Raw genomic sequence first — 12,314 nt, forward strand, 5'->3', positions numbered from 1 at the left:
TAATCGAACAATGTAATCATCTATATTTCAAAGTCGTTAATTTGCTTGCACCCACTTTGTATGCCGCAGCCACGCATAAAAATATAAAACTAGAACTTAAAACAAAAAACAAAAAAAAAAAACGAAACGAAACCAGTACGAAACCGGCGCCTTTTTGGCGTTGAAATATGTTTTTATGACTATCATCATTTAGATAAAAATCAATTATGTTTGTATATCAGTAAAGAGTTGCAGTATCCGTATCCTTTGATCGTATTCAGTATCAGCATCATGACCTCACATTATCTGTAACTCTTTCCCGTTCCGAACCGATTCCCACCCGATACGATACCCAACACTCACACACATACGTGCGGTTTAGTCTGTTAGAATGTTAGCATCACCCGATTTGAGTAGTCCTAGTCTAGAGTTTAGGCACTGAAACCCACCACAAAGATGAAGTCGAAAGTCAAATGGCCGTCGATGTGTGTGCGTGTGTACTTGGCACCGAGTTACTAGGCGTTACTCCGCCACCTAGTCTTTGAATATGTTTACTGTATATACTATATGTACGTATGTTCCGTAATCTATCCACACAACACGTAACCCCAAGAAACCATTAGAGCCATAAGAAACTAGCTGCAAGCCGATGAAACGGCCCATCGATTTATGAAGATAATAAGACCGATTTGTTACCATACCTTTTGTTTCGTTGATATCATTTTGATTTTTCTTGTTTACGATCGAAGACATAACAATAACTTCTAGTCTGGTTCAACGAAGCCGCAACAGCCAGAGGCACAAGAACAACAAGAAACACCAAGAGGAGCTCCGTATGAGATATATCCGAAATTATCCACTTGACTGCGTTTATCATGTACTTATATAGGAGTCCTTCTTCGAGTCTGCCGAACCCATTCCCCACATCATACTCTCTGTTTCTCTAACTCTCTGCTGATCCTTCGGGCCACTTTCTCTGTCTCTTGTATCCTGTGTCAAACGAAATTTGTGTAATGCTTTTTTATTTATGTTAAACAACAATCAAAAAAAAAAAAAAAAAACAAAACCGAATAGATCAAAAATACTTCACTGTCATCATTATCTTTCATACTGTAAACAGGCGATTTTTGCAAGTTGTATACCTGAGATTATAGACTTGATTGGAACAAGAGCCAAATATGGGGGCACATTAAAAAATGAAAAAGGGCGAAGGTGAGACAAACCAAATTTTCTTACAATCAATCGTAAACAATTAATCAACAAACTGATTAAACCAAAAATTATATAAATAAACTACTACTACAACAACAACTACAATAAGACTACTACCACAAAAATAAAATACCAATCATAATTTTTAAGCCAACAACAAATTTTCAAAACTAACCAACAACGAGCATTTATGTTTCCAAAAGTAAACACCAAATCAAAATGAAATTTCTGCCAAAAGCAGTCGAATGAACAGTGAAACGATATCAATTGAAAGAATTTACTTTTAGTTTGCTCTTCATTCATGCCAAACGATTTGCGAGTGTGGAAAAGTAGCTGAAATTTGATTTTGATTCTACCAATAGATACACACCAGCCTAACACCAGCCATCCACACTAAAAAGCCACCACAAACATGGCCAATCCAATCCAATTCAACCAACCAGCCAACCACGAACCCACCAATACCAATACCAATCCAATCACTGTAATCATCATCAGCAACTCAAGCGACACATACAATATATTACTCATACGCCCAGTGGGACCGCTTGGAAAGCTCAGGACGGCACATAAACAACACAGTGACAACACAGCATTTGTACATTCCAACTATCCAGGCCATCAATCAAAATCAGCCAATCAATCAATCAATCACCCAGACCCGAATTCAAAACATTTAATCGATCAAACACTCACCACCACCGCAACAACACCAACAACAACAACAAACAGCCACGGAATATAAAACACCCACACAGCAATTGAAAAAAAAAAGCCGCAATCAACAAGAAAATTTTAACTAAAATACTCATATTGCTTATATGAAAAAAGAACAACAAGTGTATGTTTTAGTTCTCGAACAACTCATTTTGTGTTGGTTGTACTTCAGTTGATTTCCTTTTAGTTTTGCGACCTAGACGTCTCTACATATGTATGTAGTTAAAAAAAAACAAATATAAAAGGTAACTTAGGACGTAACCCCCTTGGAAATGGGGGGCTGTGCCGGGTTATGCATTAGTTTCATTACTTTTACCTAAGTTTCGCCCATCGATTTGCGTTTTCATTTGCCACTTTGGATTTTTGTGTTCTTTGAATTGGCATTTTGCAGATTTGATCGTATTTGAGAATCCGTACCACATACAATCAATTGTTTCGTACTTAAAATACTGTTCTGAGTGTATCTACTATATCATGTGCGTACTCTTAACTACCAAATGCTATCTTGTTGTGAGTTTCCATACTACATCCTCAATTTGAACGCCAAATTATCAACTTACTCTTCTGCTACTTTCTACTCTCTATATCGTACTCGTACATCCTGATCTTGAACCTAAATTCTTTAGCTCCTAACTTTTCGTTTGATTTGCACGTTCGTCTTTAGTTCCGAATAAACGCGGCTTAATCGTGTTCGATTTACAATTTTGGGTATATTGTTTAAATATTATTCTTTGGTTGATCTAGAAACGAATTGGATACGTGCAATTTGCAGGTCGACCCAGCGAGTGTGAAGTCAGAGCTGATGATTGGCATTAATCGAAATTCAATATGCGTATACTCTTAAGTTTTTCTCTTTTTCTGTATGCCATATTCATCCTAGCCTCGTTTTGCATTTGTATTAGCCCTTGAAGTGAATCAGTGATTGGTGTTTATTATTGTGTTACATTATCGTAATTGTCTATATAGTCCTTGCTATCGAAGTCGTAACTCGTATATATATATCTATATACATAAATAAATATACATGCGTATATGTATATCCACCTAAATGATTTAACATTGAACGATAATAATGCATACTAAATACAATAATAATAATAATAATAATAATAATAATATTGATTCGATTGTATACGTAAATGTTAGAATCCATACAATTCAAAATGTACACACACACATGCATAGAGTCGAACTCTCTATAGACTTTTTCTCCCCAAGTACAGACAGCAATTTGTAAATACCAAGCAATTTCCACGGAAGACTTCAATTTGCTCAATATTTTTTGGCTAGAAAATGTACAATATTAGAACACACAGCTTGTGAACTGGCTTTGACATCTTGACCAAAATCAGCAGGCAGCTGCCATCTGAGAAACGGATTAAACATCGATGTGTGTGTAAAGCGAATCAATGAAACCTATCAATCAATAATACCCATATATCTTTCCCGCATACTATACTCTTACTCTCTGCCTCTCTATATATTCATATCTTTCTCTCTTCAAACCTTCAATCAGTTATCAGATACTATCAGTGTTGTAGTTCTTGGAAAACTTGTATACACATACCCCATGCTATAAACATTCACACGCATCTACTCTAATACTCTTATGGTTTTGATACTTTCCTCTTCTGTTCACAAACTTTCGTTTTAACGAACATTCGAATACAACGGTATGATCAAGTAATAAAGATATAAACAATCATAACCTACAGCACACACACACACACACAGATTATACAATGCGAATCGGATGAAACTGTAACTCCACTCCAACCCACTTTTGTCGTAAACTCAGTGTTGTGTATGGATGCGCTCGGCGATTTCATTTGATTTCCTTTGCCCACCTTGTTCGGATCAGGATTAAGATCGAAAGCAAATTCCCAATCAAAATCAGGATCAGGATGAGGATCAGGTAGGAGGTCCAGGACGATTAGATATGCGGTTATGATGCGCGGCCCCTGTTCTCTAGCTAAGGAACCAACCCCCTCCGATGAGGACAGTTCAAATTCTGATTCTGAGTGTAACATCCGTATCCGTAATCGCAACCGAACCCGACTCCACCATTGCATCCGTATCCGTAAACCGTAACCGTATCCGTATCCGAGCCCCTCCAAATCTCTACATAAACACATCTCCTGTCTCTCTCTTCAACTCTGTCTCTCTTTCAAGATCTCTCCTATCCACAATTTTTGATTTCCTCAAAAGACCCACTCACATTCATTGCACATTTGTGAGCAATCGATTTGGCGCATTGAAATCGACTTATGTTTTCTTATTCTGAGCAGCAATTCTGTATATGAAAATAAAACAATGAAAATGCGTGGCCAGGCATCAAATATGTTAAACCTTCTCACTCTATATTATATCATTTCAAGAAAAAAAAACGAAACATTTAATTCCAAACGTCACCATTCGTTTCTTTAGCTGCAGCAATGAAAAGAAATACATGCAACACCAGAACTAATCGAATGTAGTGTCTTTACTTAGTTTCTTTGTTCTTTAAATGCAAATTGAAGTTCTTCTTTCGTTTTAGCGAACTAGTCGAGAACAATTTTTTATTGCCACCGTAGAGGTAATGAGTTGCCTTGCATCCGGATTTGATCTGCAAAAATGGATTGAACATACAACAGAGCACAATCATGTCATCGATCATTCAATTGTTGATCACCTTTAGATTGTACTGACTTTTTGTTAAATATTTCTACGAACGAAGACTTATATCGTTTTCCTGAAGGACTATTATCCTTTGACTTTCTTCGACATTGTAGCTACAACCGTGGGTGTATAGTAATCGTGAACTGAACGATATGGTTCGCTGATTCTCAACGCACATCCACAAACTCACAAAATCACAAACATCCAACACTCGAAAAAATAATGTAGAAGTATGCATGTGTAGTAGTGGCACTGACACTCACTTTTTACTTGGTATGGGAAGAATGCCTGCCCGGTTTGCCTGACTGCCTGATTGCATGACTGTGACTACAGTAAATACCCAAAAACAAATAATCTATTGTATAATTAGCACCCGTAGAAGTAATTTATATACCTTGAATGAGCGTAGTGTATTATACAATGTGTATATAGAAAACAAATGCGTTGGCCAGTTGCTGACTACTTTTGATGCTTAACTTGATGCATGTAAGTTGATTGCAACCGAAAATGGTGTGCGTAGCTAAGCCTTTATAGTACCTAAAACAATATTGATTTTCGATAATCGTTTATATATACTTATCATTTCGATTGGCGAACTGCAGCGGCAGAGTGCCGAAAATGCGGCGACAAGATCCTCATTTTGTGACTTTTGATTTATTGCCATTGATTGATTTGTGTACAAGCCCCCGGGGTAGCAGACTAAATTCATGCATTTTGCATTTATCATTTAAGTTTTTAGTTTCAATTATGAGTTCGTGTATTTTGTATAATTTTGATAAATGTTTGTTTCCTAAGAAAATGCAAAGTAATTATACTTTACCACCAAATAATACTGACAAGCCATAAAGATAATCATAACCAGGCAACGATAAGCAGTTGATAAATAATACAAACAGATCAAAGCATAATCAATATAAAGAAATATACAGAAATACAAACAATGAATATACCCGAATCTATAACCTCATCGAAGAACATGCACTCATTCGAACACTCATTCAAAGCACTCAAACACACGCACACGCACACGACACACTGACAACACACACAGACACACCTATGTACTATATTATGGACTTGGCTTCATGGCAGCTCAATGGAATGTGATTAAATCTGAGATAATAATCTAATAATTCGGCTAAGAAAGTGAATTTAATTTCATGACTTGAACTAAATTCATTTTACTTTTTTTCCGCTTTAATCGCACACTAACACTGAAACACCGCAAAACACACACACACACACACACATACATGCTCATTTGAAACACACACATACGTCACACATGTACAGAGCTTAAGTGCATTCCACACTAGATTTAAGTCAAATTGTTGCATTAATCGTTTGAATCGCTGCCAATTCAAGGAACTAATCTATTTTTTCTATCTACCCCCCACCTTCAACAACACAAGACATATTGTGGTATGCGGTCATATAACATACGAATCCGTGTCGCATTTCCTGAAGGACTTCCTCCACGAAGATCGGGAGGATGTCGATGTCGAAGTGGTCTTTCTCCATCGGTAAGTCCATCCAGAATCCAATTAGCCTTTAAGCAGAAGAATAACCTGTTTACAGTCGTATTGCTAATTTGTTGTGTCGTTGTTTTATTTCCATTATTATTTGATAAATGTATTTTCAATTCAGTTTTAAAACAGCAGCAAGAGAATAATTAGCGCAGTATCTAAGCAGTTAAAAAGAATGTGGATTAGCGGTTAGCAGTGGCGCGGAAAAGTAGGCAATAGTTATTTGCACTGAAAAGAGATCAAACCATTTGCATAGTAATATTATTTAAAATTGATTTAGATCTGTGCAGCTGCTGGCCGCTTAATCGATAGTTGGGAGTTAAGTTAGTTCAAGGCACTATTTTAAGTATTTGCATTAATCTAGCGACTAGACACAGTCAGTGAAAGTTATGTAATCTTTATGATTTGAAAATACCTCTTACGTTCACTATGTAACTAATCAATGCCTAAACTCAACTATATATATGCCATATCATGTACTGTAATGTAAACCAAATAGCAAAGAGCCTGATCTGGAGCTAGAGGGACTGCTGAAGCGTCACTATACCACAGTGGCCTTTTTTCAGGGCACTATGATGAACGCAGTCGACCTGGAGCGAGTCAAGGTACACAAACACACACCGTGACACAGACACCAAGCCACGGCCACACCCACACCCACACCCACACGCACACGCACACCAACAGACACAAACACGAACACCTACAGACACACAGAGACACACATATGAGAACCAGTGAAGACACGCAGAAACTTAACGATTTAAACGATTTAATCGAGCCCCCGATTGTCAGGTGTCCCAGCAAAAGAACAAAATCAAACTCCAATAAAATCAAGAACATGAACAACAACAGCGAATCTTACGTGCAACTCTCATACTTAGATCCTGTGATTTGTTTTTGTGCCCGCAACTTAGTTCTTCAACAGCTAGGATGCAAATTTCACTCTACTTGCCCTCCGATTCGAATAATTATCAAGAATTTGAATTCCATTCGCTGCTGACCTTTCACAGCAAAAATAGAAAACAAAACAAAAATGAAACAAGACACGCCCCCTTCCTCGTTCTATTTTTTATGCCATAAATCTATGCTCGCTCTCACTTTGAACTTGAACAATTCAATTATTTTTATTTTTATTGCAATTTTATAGCTTTATTACGGCATTATTATTAATGGTTTCCGGTTGCTGCTGATGAGGCTTCCGAGAAGAGCATTTTGCCTAACAATTCCTCTCAGAGCTTCGTGATAAATGATGTTTATAATATTTTAGATAGACTTTAGTTAAGAATCCCGTTCACAATATACAATTTTTTTTTGTTTCATCGTTTTCTTTTTTTTATCTTGGCTTAAAGTATTTTTACCCCGCTTAATGGAATGACTTTTTTAGCTGAATTTTTTTCATATATCCTTTTAATCCAAATTTAAGCTCAAGCTTACAAATACTTCACAATTTATTATATTTTATATTTATTAATTCGTAGTAAGCAAAAGTTGAATTCCAATATTCCTCTTGTATCATATCCGTACAGTTTTTATACTCCCATAGAATTTACTTAGTCTTGAGAGCCTAGTTAAGTAATGTTAATTAGATATTTAAGACGAGTTTTTTGTCTAGAGCATAGACTTAATTTAAGTAAGGAGGTTACAATATTTCTACTTTAGTTCAGTTTACTTTTAATGAATCACAGTTTTTGTTGCACCTTCGGCTTGGAGATTTTCTTTACAACAATTCTGTCTGCATTGTTTGTTTTTCTTCTTTTTCATTTGCATATTTGCGGACTACGAAAATCGCACCATAATCATAAATATCTGTATATTGTTTGTTGTGTTTCGAACACCAACCCACACACATGCAATGATATGATATTCTTCTGTTCCTTTGAATACAATTCAATCTACGTGAACTCTGTGTACATTGGAATCATTGAAAACTCTAAAAACTTTGTATTATTTTCCCACAACAACCACGATAAACCGAAAAAAAAAACAAAACAATCGATTTTAAATGAAAAATTATAAAGTAAACCACCCGATTTGGAACTTGAGGGTTTGTTCAAACGTCATTTTACCACCGTGGAGTTCTTCCAAGGAACCATTATGAATCCGATCGATCTTCAGAGGGTTAAGGTAAAACAAAAATGTATTTTCATTTTATCCGTTCTATATGTTTGTTCGTTTGCTTTTGTTACGTTGTTCATTTAACTATATTCCTTTCCGTGTCTATTTTCGTCTCGACCTGTGAGCTTTAATTTCATTATGTATTAACTATTAACCGAAGTCCCAGAATAAGCGTACTTCTACTTCTTACGTACTTATTTATGTAACGAACGCTCAAATGTAATTACAACCCGCCTATTAATATACTAATCTATGTATTTACCTGTGTGTGTGTGTGTGTAATGTCTGTTTAACTGTACAAGCGATATTCGTGTAATACATGCGTGATGTATGCGACCATACTGCATTTTCTGGACCTAGTTTAGTTTACAACACCACACCACACATCCATCGGTACATGTATCCTTTGAATTTAAGCACTCAACTAACATCTGATCATGAATCAAACGAATCGAACGTGAATTCACGAAACAAACACTCGTTGTACACAGAAACACCGTAAATTGATGTTGAAATTGTTGTGTAAAATAATAACGATATCATCTTGATTTATCTTTATTTTAATCTGCATTTATTGCAACGATTAACGTATACGTAATTTCCTATTTATGTATGTGCTAAGTATATTACTGTACATGTTAAGTTAAGTGTTAATTGTATAATATGGATTACATAGGATTTGAGGGTTTTTAGTGTTAATTCTTTAATATGGATTTTTTGAAGAAATTGAGAATATACATATTAAATTGGTAGGTAAGCATATTTTAAACAAGTTGAAACAAAAAAAAAACTGTTAATATTATTTGCAAATATTTCTAAAAATTCAAGATCATAGGCTTAGGTATTCTAAAATATGTAAAATAACATTTTTTATTAGAACAGGTTTATTACATATATTCCACGTAAAGAAAGATATTTATACAGTTATACAGTAAGTCATATTTTGAGCAGTAAATGTTTTTGTGAGTCTGCCCAATTCATTTCTTTTAATTTTGAGGGAAATGTTTAATTATCGATAGTAAGCCATTATTAAGTACGTGCCCTAATAGTTTGTATATATGTATATTTATCAGCTTAATCGATATCCTTTGAATGGACACTCATGAGCAGCCTTGGCTTTGTATAATGCCATATTGCGATGCAGATAGTTACTTTCCACAGTATCTGAGCTTATCTTTTGCATGCGAGCATTCTGCATGTCTATAATCGGATACAGATGCTTGTAGCTAGTGCCAATCTATTGTCTAAACGCCCACTTGAGTTGCTCTTGAGTTTTGTGAGGCTTTGGTATTTGGTATTTGATTAAGTTTAAGTTCCCCCACGCCAAAGCCAATCACCCCGACACCTCTGTGTACTTGTTCTTTGTGAAAACACCCCACCCGTGCACCGAGCGTTCGCCTTATGATTTCTTAATGTGTCCTTAGTTTGGAGTTGAAACCGAAAGACTGTGTTATCCAGCAACCCAACCAACCAAACACCCACCCACCCAGCCACTGTACAACCGCTTACTATATCCCCAACCGACACCCTGTGGGCAATGCTAATGAATACTACTTGTACCCCCGCCCAAAAAAAAAACCCTACTCAGTACGTACGCAATGCATATGCAAGATATTTATATATATATTGATATGATATGGACTCGATCGCAGCCAGATCAATCGAGCCAACCAAAAACAAACACTCACCTGTGGCATTTTAAGTACTCATACTCGTACCATAGTTGTCCAGTCGATGTGCGTGTAAACCAAAACAAAAATCGCTTACTAATTGTTTATATTGTGGACAATGCTCTAAACGTGACACCACATCTGCAATATCTAATCACAATAACAGTAACAATAACAATCACTGAACCATAACAAACTACTTGGAACAGTTCAACATAACAAAACTAACTCACATGAGACAAACATCAAATGCCCATAGACATAGTCTGACCATAAACAGCTATACTAGATAGCAATTATAACTATACTATACTAATCTGTAACCATTAATTTCAATCCTTCTATCCATATGGATATGTCGAATGGAATAGGTTCATGAAGCCGACGCCTGCCTCGTGCTAGCTAACAAATATTGCCAAGATCCCGACGCAGAAGATGCTGCCAACATCATGAGAGTCATCTCGATCAAGAACTACAGCGACGACATTCGAGTCATCATCCAGCTGATGCAGTACCACAATAAGGTGAGTTTTTTTTTTCTATTATATAGTTGCTATTATATAACATAACAGATGATATGACATTTACTACCTAAGTCAGGTTAATTCATGCATATCAACTATTTAGATCATTTCATATACTTTCAAACCCTCTCGAAGTTTTAAAACGATCCCTATGATAATTCGCAGGCATACTTGCTGAACATACCATCATGGGATTGGAAACAGGGCGACGATGTCATCTGCCTGGCCGAACTGAAGCTGGGCTTCATTGCCCAGAGTTGTTTGGCGCCCGGGTTCTCGACCATGATGGCCAATCTGTTCGCCATGAGATCGTTCAAGACGGTAAGTGTGGGGTTGCAGTCCCAGTCCAGAGATCAGGCCACTCACCTAAGAAATACCAGACACACTCACACTACTGGCGCCCAGTGAAAGCAGGCCGAAGAAGTTAGATATTTTTTTCAGATCTACCGATTACAGATTACAAATTCGCGGACAATGTAACGCCCCCGGGGGGGGTGCAAGTAATTAACTATATGTGGGGTGTACTGTACCGTATATACGTATGAAATCAAAAATATGCAAATGTCTCTAAATTACGTCTCTAACCCATAGTCGCCAGACATGCAGTCTTGGACAAATGATTACCTGCGCGGCACTGGCATGGAAATGTACACTGAAACATTGAGTCCCACATTTATTGGAATACCATTTGCTCAGGCCACTGAGTAAGTCACGCAGCTGGCAGTTTTCCAATTTTCCAACCATAAGCTATATCGTAATATTCGTACCAGAAACAAAAAAAACCAATTAAATACTATATCGTATCTACTACTACTCTATTCTACTCGTTAATCGTGCAGCGTTGAACGAAAAAAAAAAAAATAAATCGTACACCATGAACAACATAAGATTTATTCGGTCTACAAACTGAAGCTTAATTGTGATTTATGGATGTGTATTTTTTAGCAGTTAAAAATCACAATTTAGCCACTTTGTAGGTCGATGAAACAGCTCACAACTCTCACACACACCACAATGAAACACATTGTTATTCGTTTCACTCAGTTTTGATCGTCGTTGTAAATCTCTTTTTTGATGATTGTATTTTAAGTTGATTTTGATCGAAAATCCGGCACGTTTACACCGATCTAAGTGTTGCAACGTGTAAATGTGCCTGCCAGTGAACTTAGATTATGATTTTCCAAACAAGTACACACAAATACACCAGCCAAGACATTACACTCTGACAAATTAGTCGTTGTTTCAAGCAAATTCTTTGTGTAATTGAGTGTTCTAAGTGTTCAAAATGCCTTCAGTGTTTGCAAATACAAAATATGGTTTCTTTTATCCTTCATTTTCAAAAGCAAACTTCAAAACTTCAAACGGCCAGTTCAACTGGCTCTATTTATTTAAGGACAAACAAACACCATACTCACACACCCACACACATACACACACACACACACACACACACACACACACACCGATACATAGACACACAGCCAATCGCTAATGTATGGTATATGTGTGAGCGGATCTATCCGAATCTCTCTCTCTCTGAATCTTTCTCTAAATCAATCTATCTATTTGTATCTCAGTAACAGTTCTAAGCTCTAAGTTTGCAGCGTGCATTTTTCAGTTGAGTTGATTCTTTTCCGTTCCCGATAGTTTTCAGTTCGACCTTTTGATTTTTGCTCATTTGACACACGTTCGGGTTGGTTGAGTCTTGATGCCAATGATCCCAATGCTCGTGCCTTCTTCAATGCTGTAAAGTTCGCCAAATCGCCAGAAAGTGTACAGACCGAATGCCACCAAAGATAACCCCGTGATCGAAGCAGTATTTCTATGCCAAAAGCCAAAGCCAATGCCGAAAATGCCAAAAATGCCAAAGCCAAAGAGTATGCAATGCCTGACCCAGAAACAAAAGCACC

General features: G+C 36.7%; 1 protein-coding gene across 23 annotated transcripts in view; it reads left to right on the plus strand.

Annotated features, from left to right (window-relative positions):
• Positions 1–12,314, plus strand: part of slo (slowpoke) — a 49,105-nt gene that overhangs the window by 18,718 nt on the left and 18,073 nt on the right. For 10 of the 23 annotated variants that reach the window (NM_170164.4, NM_001014654.3, NM_001014655.3 and 7 more), the window contains 5 exons: positions 5,979–6,089; positions 8,114–8,219; positions 10,252–10,404; positions 10,570–10,725; positions 10,996–11,108. In NM_170164.4, coding sequence (NP_733029.1) covers positions 5,979–6,089; positions 8,114–8,219; positions 10,252–10,404; positions 10,570–10,725; positions 10,996–11,108 — 639 coding nt within the window. Of the gene's footprint in view, positions 1–1,099; positions 1,192–5,978; positions 6,090–6,591; positions 6,698–8,113; positions 8,220–10,251; positions 10,405–10,569; positions 10,726–10,995; positions 11,109–12,314 lie in introns of all 23 variants that reach the window. The other 13 variants (NM_206566.4, NM_001275998.1, NM_001275999.1 and 10 more) reach the window with 6 other exon arrangements.

The sequence above is a fragment of the Drosophila melanogaster genome, chromosome 3R (assembly GCF_000001215.4).
Source record: "Drosophila melanogaster chromosome 3R".
Taxonomy (NCBI): domain Eukaryota; kingdom Metazoa; phylum Arthropoda; class Insecta; order Diptera; family Drosophilidae; genus Drosophila; species Drosophila melanogaster.